This window comes from Alligator mississippiensis, chromosome 3, assembly GCF_030867095.1.
Source record: "Alligator mississippiensis isolate rAllMis1 chromosome 3, rAllMis1, whole genome shotgun sequence".
NCBI lineage: Eukaryota > Metazoa > Chordata > Crocodylia > Alligatoridae > Alligator > Alligator mississippiensis.
The window spans coordinates 13,965,813-13,984,126 of record NC_081826.1 but is presented as its reverse complement, the minus strand read 5'-3'; the positions used below and the strand labels follow the sequence as shown (position 1 = coordinate 13,984,126).

Genomic DNA, 18,314 nt, shown 5'->3' with positions numbered 1-18,314 from the left:
GAAGAATTTCTCACTCGCTAAGAAGAATTTTTCCAACTATTTGAGTTGGTTTAATAAAAGATATTGGATTTACCCGAGGAACCATGTCTGCCTGTATCACTGACAAGAGGCTTTTTCTACCCAGCCCATCAGTGATGTGCCTTGGCTTCCCCATTTCAGGATGGGGGAAGAGTTAGAGCTGGTTAAGCCGTTCCAGACAGTGACTATCCAACCTCTTCCTGCAGACCTCCAGGGAGGAAGAGTCTGCAACTACTGTACTGTCCTGCAGGTCTTCCAGTTAGGAAGCTTCTCCCGAGCTCTGACCCAAATCTGTCTGTTGTAGCCTCATTCACATCTCACTTATGTCAGGGTCACACGAGCCAACGGTCCCTTCTCTGGCACAGTCTTTGCCCCTGCACCTGCCTTAACACCTGCCTTTTGCAGCCCCCTTGGAGAGTGGGGCTGGCTGATGGTGGAGTAGGATGCTGCTCACTGAATAAGCAGGCTTGCACCACGTAGTAAACCCCAAGGTCAGCTTCTTTTTGCCTATGCAAGTTTGCCATGCCAATAAACTCTGATTGCCCTAAGGTACAGCAAAACAACAAGTGTAACACACTGCATAAGACCCGCTCTGTGCTGCTAGACCTGTCCCGCACCTGGAAATCAAGGCAGCAGCAGCAACAGCATGCAGTTAGCAGAGTGATCTCTTCCAGGGCTTTCCTATGTGGGATAACTTTATCTGGGCAAATCCCATCAAACTTGGCTTACTTCTTGTGAAGTTGTGTTTGCAAGGCTGAAGGACCAGAATTTTTCTGTCTCATAAAACCCATCAGATTTTTTTTAAAGGTGCTTTTGAGGTGTGTGTTAAAAATTGTTTCGCTTACTGGTAGGAAAGACACTATAGTGCAGAGGCTTATGCCTATGCTCCCTAATCTGAGAGGCTGCAAAAACCCTTCGTTGTAATTCTGGGGAAACTGAGCATTTAAACAGTGTTCAAATTACAGCCTGGTGCCCTGCTGCATTGTAACGTTCCCTTTAAGACTCTTTTGGCTAAAGGCAATACAGAGAAATGCAGGAGGTGGGGACAACAACAAAAAAAAAAATGAAGAAGTAAAGGCAGGAAAAGTTTCTCCAGAGGAAAAATGCAGGGCTTGTCCTTCACCCTGACGTCAGAGCTGTCTTTAATAAAATCCCCAAAGAGCCAAGAGAAAAAGGCAGATCTGCCTGAGCGAGGCTGCCAGCTCAGGACTGCTCTGCCTTCCCAAAGTGGGGGGTTTTTGTGCACAGCGGCTTCAAATCTGGGTTCAATCAATGCATTTAATCCTGGCTTCCAGTGATGAGGTGGCTTCTGCCTTGGATTCTAGCAGCAAGCAGCATTGTGCAGGTGAGTCTGGGAGCTGCAGGCAAGACTTGGCTTGTGCAGCTGATGAGGATTTTAGCTTTATTCTTTCCAAAGAAAGTAAGGGGGGGGGGGGGCGGCCAGGAAACCAGCTGGGGACAGCCCCTAATCTAAGGGCAGGAGAGGTGAGGTAGGAGCGGGGAAGATGTTCACCCCTCACCTTTCTTCTCTTTTTTGCTGCAAAGCTGAGACCCATATTTTTAAGCCCAGAAAAGCAGTACCAGATGCAAGTGTCCAGTTGAAATCTGCCTGTGTAACTTCACTGGATCCCTTGGAAGCCAGCTGAGGAGAAAGGGAGCAGAGCAGGGGGGAATAAAAGGATCTGGAAGAGGGGAGTGGAGGGCGACAGGCAAGTGTCTGCGGGACAGGAGCAGCAGCATCTGCTGGCAGGGGGCAGGGGGCAGGGCATCTGCAGAGACCACACGTGGCAGCAGGAGAGATCTGGGTGGAAGGGGAGGCAGTGGCCGGGCTGGAGGACATGGGTGCTGCAGGCATGGATAGCAAGGGAAGGAAGCTTTAAAGGCACAGCAGCCTGCCTGTGCATCCCCTGGCAGTGCCAGGGGGTGGCTGGCTCCCTGGGCAGCACCCTGCCCCTCCAGGTGGGCATACGGCAGAGGGGCTGATGCTGGCTCTGTAGCAATGAGTGCAGGCAGGCTGCTGGGCCGCGGGGGGCTGGAGGCAGCTCTTGCTGGCTGGGTGGGGCCTGCTTCTGGGGCCAGAGGGCAGAGCAATGCTCAGGCGGGTAAGTGCCACCACCAACCCCCTGCCTCTTGCCCATGAGGGGAGCTGCCACTCGGGAAGGGGAAAATGTGGAGCAGGGTCTGTGCAGAGCTTGCAGGATGTGGAGAGGAGGATGGCTCAGTGGGACAGGGAAGGAAGTGCTGGGGTGCGGGGTCCGTGCGCATGGAGCTGTCCTGCACCAGTGCTGGTGGTCCAGTGTCTTAGACTTGCTGCGGGAAACCAGGCACTAAGTTCAGCAGCCAGATACAAAGGACAGATAGATGGATGCAGTGTCCGTTCGAAGCAGACATTCACTTCCCAGATCCTCTAAAGTAAGTAACTACTGCAGAGGGTCTCACCGCTTTAGGCTCAAGGGCCCCCTTGCTATACACGAGACATCCCTTAGAAAATGCTAGCTCCTTGATTTCAGGTGATCTTTGACTTCAGAAAAATACAAGAGCAAGTCTTCTGCAAAGAGCTCAGAAGGACCACAGCAGGGCAGGAACAGTTTTACTGCTATGGATTTCTATGTGAAATCTCTGGGATCATCATTTGATTCGTGTTTGCTCACTTAACAGTGCTAACGTTGTGTGACACCCCCCAACACCCCTGAAGGATGTCAGGATGCTCCAGGGTGCCATGACAGCCTAGTTGAGAATCACGCAAACACTGTATTTTCTGTAGGTTGGTGAAATGGCACAAGAGGATAGTTCCCTCCATCTTCTTCAAGGCAGGTGTGGGAGAGTACTATATAGATCTTAGATAGGAGTGGGTAAAATATGGCCCGTGGGCTGGATTCAAGGGATACTATCCAGCCGATGTCAGGTCCCTCAACCCAGCCCTGGTGCAGGAGGCAGCCCGCTCCACTTTCTGGCACTCCTTGTAGTGGTAGCTCCTTCTGGCTGCCGCTATGAGTGTCTCTGCTGCAGCTGACCTGGCACCCAGGCATCCTGGCCCATCTGCCCTGCACCCACCGCCCGGGATGCCAGACAGAGCAGGCGGCTGGGTAGGGAGAGCCTCCATGGAGACTGGCCAACGACTCCCGCAGGCAGGGCGCACTTGGATGGGCGGATGGATGGAGCCATGGGTAGGCAGAAAGTGGTGTCCACGAGTAGGATGGGCCCAGGTCCAGGATTGTAGAGTGATCATAGCATGGGGCTGGGGTCTGGGGCAGAGCCGTGATCCACTCCCTGCACACCTCTACCCCTACCCTTGGAACAAGCGCCCATCTCAGGGACGTGCAGGGAGCAGATTGCAGCTGTGCCCCGGGCCCCGGCCCTATGCAGTCACTCCACACCTGCACATGGCTCCATCACATCTGCCTGGCCAAGCGTGCCCTGCCCACGAGGGTCCCAGATCCATGGAGATCCAACCCATCTGCTCTGTCTGGCACCCCCAGGAATGGGTGTGGGGTAGATGGGCCCGGCCAGATTGGACCAATTGCACCCCCTGCCACACCTGGCCAGGTTAGCGCAGCGCCTCCTCCGCCCACAACAGCTCACCAAATGTCCCTTCAGCCAAAATAATTGTCCAATCCTAATGTGAGACCTGCTCCACTCCGTTGTCTTGATGTGGAAAGTCTGCCCATAACAGCCTGACATACACACGGGAAAATGAAGTAAACCCCTGGCTTGGAAAGCTTTCAGGTCAAGGCCCTGGTCCTTCCATCAGGCCCAACAGGAATGCACCAGCTCTTCCCAATTGCAGAGCACTGCGCCTGTGACAGTCCCATTGAAATCATTGAGTCTCTGGCTGCAGGCATCTGATTGTAGGACCAGGCCCTCAGGTAGACCACCTCGCCGCACATGGTATCGTTGGGGTGGGAGGGTGAGGTCTTCCTTTTAATGACTTATGAACTTGCTTCTTTTGGCCTCAGGTACAAAGATGCTCTTGACTGGAAAAGGGGTTTGGTAGATGTGGGGAGGGAGGGATCTCCGCACAGATAAGATTTTCAAAGCAAAGAGGTTGGGAGGTGTGGTGTGATGGAGAACATTAGCCCGTAGGACTGGACGGGACCTGCCAGGTCAGTGAGCCCAGCCCCTTGCCATTGCAAGCAGCCATGCCTCAGAAGTCCCAGAAGATCGCCCCATCAGGGTGGTCCTCTTTCAGGGGCGCAACAGGCTCGATGTAGTGTTTGAAGGGAAAAGAATGGGTCACAGTCAGTTCAGCTAGTGAATTTTGGCAGCTGCACAGACAGAAGGTGTGTGGGGATGCTGTAAAGGTTTTAATGGCAGAGCACTCTCATGTGAAACCTCAGGAAGCCTGCACAGATCAGGCCAAATAAATGTCAAAGACACCCTTGCACTGCACCATGTTGCCAGGTATTTTTATGTACATTTAGCTGCTATATATAACATTATTTGAACATGCATTTGCATCAAGGCACAAAAATAAAAGCAGCCGGGCCCCATACATTGCCGATCCCACAGTTGCTTGCATGAAGGTGGATGGCTACGTTCTCAGAGTTCCCCACGATTTCACTGGGACTCAGCCTATCTGCTCCTTTACAGACCTGGGGTGTGAAGAGGAGGAAGCAGGATGCATTGGGAAACCCAAGGGTGGGGATGACTTAGCTTTCTGGTTTTGATATATATAAATTTGCATATTGTGAGCAGTATGGAGAATGCAGGGTTTTTAGGAAAGCCTTGGATGCCTTGGGTATCACATACCAAGTGCAGTAGGGGTCTTCTACAAATGTGTTACAGTCTATGCTGTCTCAAAAGTTTTAGTGAGTTCTTAAATATTTTATTGGGATATATATATATACATATGTATATATATATATATATATATATTTCCCCCTCCAGCTTTTAAAACCAGAATCTCTTAGCTGTAGGGGTACAAGCGTGCAGGCTGGAGCGTGTGTGTGGGGGAGAGAGAGGGATCCTTCCAAACCTAAACTTTCAAACTTTCTCCTAAATCATTTTTTTTTTCTTTACGCACACAGTCAAATTTTCAAAAGAGCCTTCATGACTTGGGAGCAAAAGTCCTATTGACTTGCAATGAGGCTGAGGCTTTTCTGTACCACCGTTGCATTTGAAGGTGCATCTTTTAAGCATGGTATCTTGGTCCTTTTCAGTGACCTCCTGCATCTTGCTGGGAGATAAACTTTCCCTTTCTCCTCTTTTGATCCTGACAGGAAACTTTCAGCCCTCTGTGATCAATCTTCAGCCTCAAGATTTGGAGGGGATATTTCCACACAGCAGAGGAAATAAAGGGGACATTAATTTGGCTGCTGGCCTTACAGCTTTTGAATGTGGGGAACCGGGAGGATTAGCTCTGTACAAATAAGTCAGCTCCCTTCCATCCCTAGAGCTTCATTATCATTGCCACTGCTCTAATCTATGGGCTAACCTAGACAGTGCAGGAGGTAGTTATAAAACCCTGCGGCTTTCCCTTCTCCTTTTTGTATGATTTACTGGCATGGATTTGGGTCCAAGGATTTTTTCATTTGTAAAATATTTGGATTTGGTGGCAGGAAAAACTGATTACGTTTTCTTGGCCTCCTATGAAGGAAACCACACTCTGACCAGGCTTGAACCAAAAAAATAATGGTGTGGATTTTTGTTCGTTGGCAGTTTGTCGAGTGTTAAATGACTTTGTGCGTTCCAGGGACCTTTATGCTCATTTGGCGAGGGGGGTGCATGGATGTCAGGAAGAGGTGTTTTGGCCACTGATACGTTGGCTGGAACAGTTCCTGAGACGCAGATAATTGTGTATACTCTGTAATCAAGGTGTGAGCCATTTGACTTGTTCTCCTTCCTGAATATATTATCACATAATATCGTCACAGACTTCCTAATGCTTCGTGCAGACCGCTCCTAATTAAGTTTTCACTCTTTGCAATAGCCCAGGTCCTCTGCAGGGTATAAATGGATTTGGCTCCCAGTGAAGCTACACTGGTTTGTGCCAGTTGAGAACGTGGTCCAATGTACATAGCTGCCCTGGAAATGTATGTGCTGTGGTTGAAGGGAAATGGTGCTCTGAAGCAGGCCTCCCAATTGCACTATATTTATCAACACCAATTTACATTGCCTGGGGTTTGGCAACTTCCTCCCATAAGCACACACGTGCAAGGCAGTAATTGCTACTCTGAAGCTGAAGTCCTGGAAGTGTTGCAGCCAATGCAAATCTCCACTGATGTCAGCAGCAGCTGCCTTTGGTGCATAACTCCTGCCACAAAATTGTGGGGTTGGGAGGGACCTTAACAGTCATCCGGTCCAATCTCCAAAACAGGTGAGATGCAGACCCTCCTATCAGGAGTGCGGGTCCAAACATCTCCCGTCAGAGAGACTGCAGCCCGAACGGCTCAGCCATCCTGTCACCCAGGTCTGGGGGTTGTGTGATTGCATTCTGCTTTTAGTCTGGAGCAGCTGAGTCTCTGCAAAGAGCAGCTCTCCTCAGAGGGACCGTGTGGTGCAGTGCACGGAGTCGCCAATCTCTCTGCTCTGCCACTAGCTGCAGTCATCTCGGGCAAGGCCCGTAGCTCTGCGCGTCTCATTTTTCTGCAAACAGTGCTATTACTGAGCTCCCTGGGGACTGAGATCCTGATCAAAGGCATGATATTACTGCCTGTCACTGTTCTGAATTAAAACAATTCACACTTGCTTAGCATGCTCATGGGAGGACCTCCCAGTCACACTAATACCATTTACCAAATGGGATACCTTTAGGCATGGAAAGGTTAAGGTCAGCACCCCTAAACATGACTCAGGTAAGGTACCTCCAATTTTTTGGAGAGCCCTGACTTAGAAAAGAGAGACAGATGCATCAGAAGTGCCAGGCACCCACAGCTGAAGGCTTGTGACGGTGCGCCCCATGTAGGAAGCACAGTAAATGGTCGGGTGCATGGACTGCTGACCTTTCTTAATGCTCCGGTATCTGAGCAGGCCTTGCTAGGTCCTGAGCATCTTTGTTTGCCGGGTCCTTGTTCTGAACGAGGATTAACTGTCCTGAAGAAGTGGTCCAGAAGATCTTGGCCATCTGGCCCCTGAAGCTTAATTATTTTTCAGGAAAGTAGAAAGCTTCATTTGGAGGCAGGTGGCACTCAGCAGCCCTAAGAAACCCAGCCCTCCAGGTATCCTCTGATGGGCACTGAAATTGGAGTTTATTTTTAAGATGCATCTCTTTTGTGACTTATTTGGCCAGGGTCCGCAGCAAGGTGATGCTCTAGCTCAGAACAGAATGAGCATCTCCTTGCTCCCAGCCATGAGCTCTTCCACTAGACATGCTCCCTTCCCGCTTGGCTTGTGGCAGCAGACCTTATCCTCATTTGCTTTGGGTATGGACTGAAAGCAGAAATGGATGGTCTGGGTCAGCAACAGCCTTCCACTTGATTTCCATCTACCTGTTCAGCAGCAACCAAGGGGTTAAATAAAGGGTTTGTATTCACTCACTGTCTTTGGTTTAACATTTTCTAAGAAGTCAGTGGCAACTTCTAGGATTGTATCTACAGTCTCCAGGTTTCTACAGGTGGTCTCCCATCCAAATATAGCCTAAGTGGAGACCTGCTTTTAGCTTTGCAGTCAAACCAGAGGCATGCATTCAGTTCTGCTTAGCTCTAGGTCATTGCTAGTTAAACATGGATTTACTTATGAAGAGGAACCATTGCAGTAAGGTTTTGAGACTACCTTCTTACTGTAAAACCTTTATATGCTTGATCTGTCCCTTGCTGGCTCCTTGCTAGCACTGGGTAGGAAGCCCTGGTTGGAGTTGCACAATGGTTGAAGAACTTCTTCCCTTCAAGGACTCCTTGCTACCACCTCCTTTTCTTCATGCTGGAGGTCTTCATCCTGGAGATCCTGGATGCTGCCTATTCTGGTTATTGAGTTATGGCTTCCAGGAGTCTCCAAACTCCTTGTTCCCCATTTCAAACTCTTACTGACTCTGCCCCTCCCTTGGTCCCCAGTGTTGAAGAGGGGAAATAGAAGAGTGCACCACCTTTGCTGTGCATCAGTGACTTGCACAGTTCAATTGATAATCATCCTCACGAATAGGAAAGGGGAAGGGAGCCCCCAGGTTGGAGCAGCTTCAAGAAAAAAAGGATAAGCCTACCCACAAAACCTGAGCCATGAACTTCCAGTCGTTGGGTTGCTAGCACATGCCAACCTGGCATGGTCTTTAGGACATTAGGGACCCTCTTTTAGTAGGTCCCTGTGTTATCTTACATCACTGGTTCTCAACCTTTTAGATGCACCTTTTTAGGCACCCATCTTCAGACCCAAGGCAACCCTCCATAACTATTGGGAACTGAACGGCACCCATTTCCAAAATGTGTTTATTGATTATCGTGCCTACCTCCTTGAGCCAGGCAGTAACGGCTGGGCAGGGCAACATGCAGGCAGGGAGAGCCTGATCCTGTCATCATCTGCTTATCTCCTCACACCTCACTTATCTCCTCGCACTGCCTGTGGCACCCTTCAAAGGATCTCGCGGCACCCCAGGGTGCCCAAACACCCTGGTTGAAAAGCACTGTCCTACAGAAGGCTTCTGTTGTATTTGTCTGGGTCTGTCATTATTGTTCAGTGGGAAGAAAACTGAGAAAGGAGTAGGGGGAGACCTCAGTTCACGTCCTGTGGGATGTCTTGCAACAAAGCCAAGGAGAGGAGCAAGGGGTCTGTTCAAAAGTCCTTGAAGGGCCTGGAGGGCACCAAGGTAGAATCTGCTCATCTCATTAAGGATCCCATACTGGTATGAGCTGCATGTGGGCACAGAAATCTGCTATCATGGAGCAACTTGCCAAGATGTGAGCCCAAGAGCTTATCTCTACGGTGCTTTGGAAGAGTCATTAAAGGTGACTTGGGGTTGGGGGCATATGGCAGAGGTATAAATGTCCCTAATTTATACTCAAGTAGCCAAGTCAGTAGTGGGCTGGGTGGGTTGCATGCATGTCTTAGAGCCGAGACCAACTGGCCTCTGCCCTTCGTAGAAAGATCAGGAATATTTTAAGTGAGGTCCGTCTATTTTCTTGGCTCATGGGTCATCCATTCCAGATGGACCGGCCCTGAAGCAGTGATCCTACCTGTCCCTGCCAATATATAACAAACTAACTGTGTTTGCCCAGCAGTTCTGTTAGCTTTAGCCGAACCGGGCTCCCATGGCCAGTATATGCTGAATGTAATGCATACTTTTGTTAAGCAACACAGCATGTTTATTTCTATATAAAACGCACCCAAAAACATGTTTCTTCCCGCAAGGAATGTTACAAGTAGACTAAACAGTTTAGACATAAACTGCACCAGGCACCTCAGAGAAATGATGGCTTTTGCTTCAGATGTAGCAATCCTTGACTGATGTGGGCAGGGCGGCACTGTTTCCCTTGCTAAGCTTCACACACCTGAATCAAACTTTATTTTTTGCATTGCTTGAACTCCCGATTCCATGTACTGTTCCCAGTTTCCTCGAATACAAGCTCTGTTTTTAAGACTTACCCTTTTTTTTTTCTTCTGAGTCACAGCCAAGATAAAGCTGAGGGGAAGGAAAAAATATATTTTTCTCTCTAAAATGTCAATGCAATCTTAAAAATTCTGACCAGCTACAAACCTAAGTGATTGCCGAGGAAAGGGAGCATTCAGTATCTGTGACATCTAGCTAGTTGCCAATAATCCTCATTTTTTTCTCCATTAAGATGCATTGCAATGAGCGGCCTGATGAGTATATACCATGTTTTCCACTGCCTGGAATCACGTGTCTGCCTAGCTAACTCCACCTGCCATGGGAGTGGGCTCTGCATTTATTGCATCTAAACGCTACCACCAGTAGTACTGTAATGATCCAGCACCGCTGCAACTACGATATACCAGGTTGACACAAATTTGTTTTCTATTTTTTTTTTTTTTTACTGCCCCAAGGTGTGTTTTTTTTAAACATCTGCCAATCCTGGCTGGATGTACAACATGAATAAATGATTTTTATCTTGCATCTGCATGGCAGTCACAGAGGCAGACTTGCTACAGCCAAAGGAATTTTCTACACTTGCTGAATTTCTGGTTTGATAAGGAGGCAGAAAAAATCTGCATCCATGTGGGAAAAATTAAGTGTTCTTCAAGAAGGCTGGTAGATGTATTTGGCTAGCCGTGGGAAAGGAGATGTCCAGGCCTCTGAGGAACAGCTGGGTTGTTTTAGCTGCTGTGAGGAAGGACCAAACCACAAAACTACAGCCAGGGGCACAATGTTTGGAACGTCCAAAGGAATTACACCGTGAGCCTACTGGGTTATGCTGTTTTTTACTTAAGGGGTGAAAAATCAGGAAAAGATCCATTAATCACAGTCTGGACTTTAACTGTCTATTTACAAATGTCATCAATAAATCTCCTTCAGCTGACTAGCTTGTCTGAGTGCCTGGACAGAGCCAGAGGGCCAGGTTGTATCTTTACCATCGAGGCACGGAGTGATGGATGCTCTGTATGTAAAAGACGGGTTCAGGTCCAGTGCTCGTCATGGCAGAATTGTCCCTACCATTTGCTCTTAACGCATGGAAAAATGTTACGAAGCATCTTATGGAATATCTCTGCTGTTCAAAGCCTTAGGATGTTTGAGGGAGGCCATTCTCCACTAGCTGCCGCCGCGTCTTTAGAGCAGTGAATCCGGACAAGGGTGCCGGGGCAGGCTGGGGTGCCCTGAGATCCTTTTAAGGGTGCCACTGGGCGCTGTGCAATTTTAGCACCGTTAGGTGTGTGAGCACCTTCACAATTCACTGGATAAGTGCAATGATTTCCCATAGGAATCCATTATGTCAAAAATGTGCGACATGTTGTGGTCTTTCTGAGTAGTCAGTAACAGAAGAATTGCTGTTATTTTTCCGTAATGAAAGAAATGAAAGTGAAGAGCTGGGTTTTTGGTTGTAGGTGTGTTGGTCTAAGGACATTGGCAGGCAAGGCTCTTTGGGTAGATGTGATAGCTTTTATTAGACCACCTGAGCCATTGGAAAAGAGTTCTTAGCAAGCTTTTGGGCACAATCACCCTTCTTCAGGCAAGAGCTCGCATTTTCTGAGGGGTCTTTGAGTCTAATGTATTTGAGAACCACTGCTATAGGATAATACTGATACCACCCTATATGTTTAATCCTTGTACGATTCTGTAGGGCTTTTCTATAAGGGAAGGCTCCCTGTAGATTTGTAGGCCAAAAAATTGATGCCCAGGATGGGCAGGAGTGCATACCTCTGCATGTCTTGCCCAAACATAACCCCAAGATATTTAACTTATTCAGCACGTTCCCTCCTCCCTGTCCCTCTGCTCTGGGAATCCCTTTAGAGAGTTTCAAGAGGCGTGGGTGAGGCTGGGGAATTGTGTCTGTCAAGGGCCTCCGTGCATGTGGACTGATTTCTGGATTTGTCATGAAATCCTCTGTCATCCAGGTTCAGCTGTAAGCCTTATGCTTCTTACAGATGGGATGCTTCAGAAATATTAAAGATCTATATTAAGATCTATATGAACCAGTAATATAGGCAGTAGATTTCCAGCCGAATCAATACCCGTGACTTATTTTTGGCTGACTTTTTTAAAGTAGATCACACTACTTTCCATGCTGCTTTTCTGGCACGGCATGCTCTATGATCCTGATCCTTAAGTGAATGAAGCTGGGGCGTTATTCTGTGACTGTGAAGATCATGCAGGCTGCACATCCAAAACCTACTCCCCTAACACCTACCCTCCGCTAGAAAGTGCTACCTCTTTATCTACGTAAGTGCAGTGAAAGCAGCACCTCTCCCTACCCCATCTCTTGTGGCTTGATTATAGGTGTAGCTTACTCCATATGGGAAAGGAAATAAGCCATTCTGGTTTTATCGCATCCATAATAGGATTTGTGCCAGTAGAAATATTTTGGCTAGAAAAAACTCTAACTCCCTTCCCCCCTGCCCCTTAACTAATATAGCTGTTTTGGTACAGAAGTCTGCATCCATGGATCAGGCTGTACCGCGTGAACTCTGCATGATTTAGCTTTCCTCATTCCCACCTCAACACTGCCCCCTTGCGTTTAGGTGAAGGATGATCATTCAAGGAATTTGGGCTGTGCTGGTCGAGCCAAATGTGTCCATGTGCCGGCTCTCAGTTTATAATGATGGCAGTATGCTATGGCTTACGCAGTAAACAATGGCACTCAATGATACATAAACTCCCCTAAAATCCCAGTACTTGCATAATTAGGAAGTCTTTTTAATGGGCTAGGACAGCACTATAGAGGGCGCATCTATATGCGATGCTTTACTGCACAGTAGACTAATCTCCTGCAGTATGTAACTGTGTGCAGCAACTACTGTGCAGTAAATTAGGCTAATGCGTGGTTTTTTACTACCTGGAAATACAAGTTGTAGATGAAGTGTACATTAGCAGTACTGCTCATGTAGGCACTGACCAGGAGCAAATTTGCTCCCAGGCAGCCACACCAGCAGGAGGCCACAGAGGACAGGGGACTTCTTTGTCCCCAGTCCTGGCACGACTCAGCTCCCTGCTGGCACAGGATCGCTTTCTGCCCTCCCTATCCTGGCGCTGCGTGGCTCCTGATTCCCGGTGCTGCTTGTCTCCCATTTGTGGATCAGCTCCGGGCCAGCCCCCCCGGGAGGGCTTGCAGGCAGCTGCCCCAGGAGTGAGATAGCTCCCAGTGAGCCCCTTGCTGGGCAGGGGAGCCCCTCTGGGCACTGGGATCACTGGCAGCTGTGTGTCCCAATGTGCACGGGGCCAATTACAGCTGCTGCTGAAGCCAGCAGAGCTTTCCTGGCCCCGTGCACATCAGTACTGGCCCCTGTGCCCCCGGCCATGTGCCTGGCTGCTGCAAGGGACCACAGCAGGGCAGGACTAGCCCTGTACTAGGCTGCTCCCCTTAGGAGCAGATTTGCTTCCAACAGGGTTCATGTGTAGACGTGTTCCCAGAGAAGGCTTACTGCGCAATATTTTACTGTGTAGTAAGCCTATATTGCATTAATAGCCTATGTAGACATGCCTGGATAGCAGCACCTGTTGCCTGCTCTTTGGGAAAGTTTGTGAACACATTAACTGGAAAAGCCCTGAGACAGTGCCGTGCAGCTGGAATGTGGCTGATCGGGACAGGGGAGAAGTCACAACCATACGATGGTAGTGCTTGCTGAAGACAGCTGCTCGTAGATCAGACTCGGCAAAGTCTAAGTGAGCTGATCCACATGATGTGCCAATGTGCTGCAGCCCTGACTTGAGAGGTGACTTTGGGATAAGTGTCTTCACTGGTACAAACTAGCACGGCTCTTCTGGAATCAGTAATGTTCACTTAAGGGACTATCCCATACTTATCCCATCAGTGTGCTGTCTCCTGGTCTTTGCTGGCATGACCGAGCAAACTGGCGGATGTCATATATATGAGGGTATAATGCTGGGTATTAGACCAGCAAAACATTTTAATACAGAAATAGGAAAGTGAGATTCTTTCTTATCAGCTGGTGTACTACATATACGGTTCCTAAATGCAAACTGGTGGATGTCTAATAGGACATGGGCTGCATCCACCTACCTTGCCTGATGCAGCCAGCAGATTGTAAACTCACGGACAGACTACCAAGACTCATCCGGCCCTTTGACTACTATCCCATGTTCCTTATCCATGCGGGTACTAATAATCCTGCCAGAGGAGACCCTGATCCTGAGTAGATCAAAAGTGTCTACAGAGCTTTGGGTGCGCAAGTGAAGGGGATGGGCCTCAGGCTGTGTTCTCTTCGATCCTTCCAGTCAAGGGAAAAGGCCTGGCCAGGAGCGGGAGCATCCTGCAGATCAATGTGTGGCTGCACAGGTGGTATCACCAGCAGGGATTTGACTTTTTTGACCATGGGATGTTGTTCCAAGAGCATGCTGGGAAGAGACAGGATCCACCTGATGAAGTGAGGGAAGAGAATCTTCCTAGACAGGCTTGCTAACCTAGTGAGGAGGGGTTTAAACTAGGTTCACTAGGGTATGGAGACCAAAGCCCTGAGGTAAGTGGGGAAGTGGGTGACCTTAAGGAAGAGCAAACAAGAGGGGCAACAGGGGAGGTGGTCTCATTCTTCTTGAGAAAGCAGGGCAATCAACTAGTTACCTCGGTGTCTGTACACAAATGCATGGAGCCTGGGAAACAAGCAGGAAGAATTGTGCAAGTCCTTGCACAGTCATTGCACTATGATGTGATTGGAATAACAGAGACATGGTGGGAGCTCACATGACTGGAGCACTGTCGTGGATGGAGGCAAACAGTTCAGGAAGGACAGGCAGGGGAGAAGAGGAGAAATTGCACTTCTTGTGAAAGAGCCGTATGATTGCTCAGAGCTCCAGTATGAAACTGGAGAAAAGCCTGTTGAAAGTCTCTGGGTTAGGGTCAGAGTGGAGCAACAAGGGTGATGTTGTGGTGGGGGTCTGCTATAGACCACCAGACCAGGAGGAAGTGGTGGATGAGGCTTTCTTCAATCAGCTAGCAGAAGTTTTCAGATCACAAGTCCTGGTCCTCATGGGGGACTCCAATCACCCTGACATCTGCTGGGAGGGCAATACAGCAGTGCACTGGCAAGCCAGGAAGTTTTTGGAGAGCTGGGGACAACTTCCTGGTGCAAGTGCTAGAGCAGTCACTAGGGACCATGCTCTTCTTGACCTGCTGCTCACAAACAGGGAAAAATTGGTAGGGAATGTCATAGTGGATGGCAACTTGGGCAGCAGCAAACACAAGATGACTCAGTTCAGGATCCTGAGGAAAGGAAGGATGGAGAGCAACAGAGTTAGGACCCTGGCCTTCAGAAAAGCAGACTTCGACTTGCTCAGGGAACTCGTGGGCAGAATCCCCTGGGAAGCCAGACAGTGGGGGAGAGGAGTCCAGGAGAGTTGGCTGTACTTTAAAGAAATCTTACTGAGACTGCAGGAACAAACCATCCCAATGCACAGAAAGACTAGCAAGTGTGGCAGAAGACCAGCTTGGCTTAGCAGGGAACTCTTCATTAAACCAAATCACAAAAAGGAAGCTTATAAGAAGTGGAAACTTGGACAAACAACTAGGGAGGAGTACAAGAGCTTTGTTCGGGCATGCAGGGATGAAGTCAGAAAGGTCAAAGCGCAATTGGAGTTGCAGCTAGCAAGGATTGTGGAGGGTAACAAGAAGAGTTTCTACAAATATGTCAGTAACAAGAGGAGGATCAGGGAAAGTGTGGGTCCTGTACTGAGTGGGAGCGGCAACCTAGTGACAGAGGATGCAGAAAAAGCTGAAGTGCTTGATGCCTTTTTCACCTCAGTCTTCACAGGCAAGGTCAGCTCCCAGACTACTGCACCTGGCAGCACAATCTGGGGAGAAGGTGAGCAGCCCTCAGTGCTGAAAAAAGAGGTTAGGGACTGTTTAGAAAAGTTGGACGTGTACAAGTCCATGGGACTGGATGGGATGCACCCGAGGGTGCTGAGGGAGTTGGCTGATGTGATTGCAGAGCTGCTGGTCATCATCTTTGAAAACTCATGGTGATCGGGAGAGGTCCCAGATGATTGGAAAAGGGCAAACATAGTTTATTGTTTAGAAAGGGAAGAAGAAGGATCCAGGGAACTACAGACCAGTCAGCCTCACCTCAGTCCCTGGAAAAATCATGGAGCAGATCCTCAAGGAATCCATTTCTAAGCACTTGGAGGAGAAGAAGGTGATTAGGAGCAGTCAGCATGGGTTCATCAAGGGCAAGTCATGCCTGTCCAACCTGATTGCTTTCTATGATGAGATGACCAGCTCTGTGGATGCAGCGAGACCAGTGGATGTGGTGTACCATGATTTTAGCAAGGCTTTTGATATGGTCTCCCGCAACATTCTTGCAAGCAAGCTGAGGAAGTACGGGCTGGATGAATGGACTTTAAGGTGGATAGAAACTAGCTGGAGCATTGGGCTCAGTGGGTAGTAATCAATGGCTTGATGTTTAGTTGGTAGCTGGTATCAAGTGGAGTGCCTAGGGTTTGGTTCTGGGGTTGATTTTGTTAACTATGTTCATCAACTACCTAGAAGATGGCATAGAGGGCACCCTCAGCAAGTGTGCAGATGACACCAAGCTGTGGGGGTGCAGCAGATATGCTGAACGATAGGGCTAAGATTCAGAGTGACTTAGACAAATTGGAGGACTGGGCCAAAAGAAATCGCATGAGGTTCAACAAGGACAAGTGCAAAGTCCTGCACTTAGGACAGAACAATCCCATGCACTGGGACAGGCTGGGGGCTGACTGGCTGGGCAGCAGCTCTGCAGAAAAGGACCTGGGGTTAAAATGGACAATAAGCTGAATATGAGCCAGCAGTGTGCCCTTGTTGCCAAGAAGGCTAAAGGCATCCTGGGCTGTATCAGTAGGAGCATTATCAGCAGATCACAGGCAGTGATTCTTCCCCTCTATTCAGCACTGGTGAGGCCACATCTGCAGTACTGTGTCCAGTTTTGGGTTCCCCACTACAGAAAGGGTACACATTTGAGGGCAAAGAACATGGTTTGGGGACTTGGGCACATGACTTCTGAGGAGAGGCTTATTTAGTCTAGAGAAGAGGAGACTGAGGGGATTTAATAGCAGCTTTCAACTACCTGAGTGGGGTTTGAAAGAGGATGGAGCTGGACTGATCTCAGTGGTGGCAGATGACAGACCAAGGAGCAATGGGCTCAAGTTGCAGCAAGGGAAGTTTATGTGAGATATTAAGAGGAATTTTCTCACTAGGAGGATAGTAAAACACTGGAAGAGGTTACCCAGAGAGGTGCTGGACTCTCTACCCTTAGAGTTTTTTTAAGACCGCACTAGACAAAGCCTTGGCTGGGATGATCCAGTTGGGGGTGGTCCTACTTTAAGCAGGGGGTTGGATGAGATGTGACCTCCTGAGGTCCCTTCCAACCCTCATTTTTTATGATTCTGTGATTCTTGCCTTACTGCCAAACTGTGTAGGAGTGGAACTAGCGCTGTAGAAGTGAAAGACGCTAGTCCCCTGAATCACGTAAGCCCCATGGAGCTCGATGAAAAGCTGAAATAGAAAGGAATTTGCATGTGAGAATCATCTTGGCGAGTCTATTTCTGCCTCTGATGGAACTAAGTGGCGAGTGTGACTGAAGCTGCGTGGGAAGGAGGCTGGTGTTCTAGTTACAATGTGGGAGCAACAAAGTTAGTCTCTATTTTTGGCTATGCCACAGACATCCTGTCTGACTGTAGGCAAGTCACATCATCTTGCGTGCTTCAGTTTCCCCACTGCTATAGACTAGGGATACATAATGCTTCCCTGGCTTACAGATAAGAAGAACACACCCTTTGAAATGGTCACCCTGGATTTGCACTAAGGCAAGTATAAAGGACTATGCTGTCCTATAGTGGCTCAGTTTTTGAACAGTCCTTTTCAGAGGCCAGCTACATCTTGCCCTTCACTCTGGTACAAGCGCCTTTTATTTTGGGCTATCTGATATCCAGCACCTTTTTATGTCAGCCCCCTATTTCGGTTCTGTTTCCACTGCAGGATCAAAGCCCCGGTGCTGTGCAAACTTTCCAAGACTAATACTTTTGCTGCTTGTTTGCAGATTCATGCCAGGTGGCGTTCTAGTTCCCTGCTAGTAATTTCCATTGCATTTCATTTGAAAGCATTGGTTTTATCCAAAAAACCTTGTCCAAGCCAAAGGCTATTCGACAGTTCTGCTTCCCCCCCTGCTATAACGTGTCAGCTTTCATTAGTTTGGATGGCTTTTATAGGAGTTTGGGTTTTTCTGTTGCCCACTGTAATAGAATCCAAGCTCACACCGTATCTGGAATAGTATTTGTCCTGCAGAGCGAAGGAGAGACTTGCAGCCTGGCCTGGCTTCTTCTCTGTTTCCCTCCTTCCCGTTGTCTGTTTGCTCCTTTGTAGTTTCTGTGCCAGGAACAGGTTGTTCTGTCTCTCTCGCTGACTCTTTACCTCCTCGCTACTAGAAAACCACGGCACAAACTGTGTTGCTGTCCTCCATCACATTAGTTATCACTACCCCCAAGAGGTGCCTACCACAGACCCGTGATCTGAAATGCAGGGGAAGCGGTAGTGGTGTGACACTTAGAGCATTTTCACAGCTGTGTTTGCTGCCTGTTCTGAAAGAGCCCTGCGAATGGGGAAGTACCCAACATTTGATATCAAGTGTGGAGCTGTCTGGCTCAGCCCCTGAGACCACGATCTTGCCCAGCATAGAAAGTAGATCTTCACCTAGAAAGAGCTCACTGGGAAAGTTAATGTGTCTCCTATCTGGTAGTACAGAGAGAGCACATTTGTAGGAGCTTAGGC

General features: G+C 48.7%; 1 protein-coding gene across 1 annotated transcript in view; it reads left to right on the top strand.

The window, feature by feature from the left end:
• The first annotated feature begins 1,084 nt into the window (after window positions 1-1,084).
• The window catches only part of CCN4 (cellular communication network factor 4), a 55,222-nt gene continuing 37,992 nt past the window's right edge, over window positions 1,085-18,314 (top strand). The window contains exon 1 of the mRNA XM_006276525.4: window positions 1,085-1,363. Within this exon, the coding sequence (XP_006276587.1) occupies window positions 1,316-1,363 (48 nt within the window). The 5' untranslated portion in view covers window positions 1,085-1,315. The remainder of the gene's footprint in view (window positions 1,364-18,314) is intronic.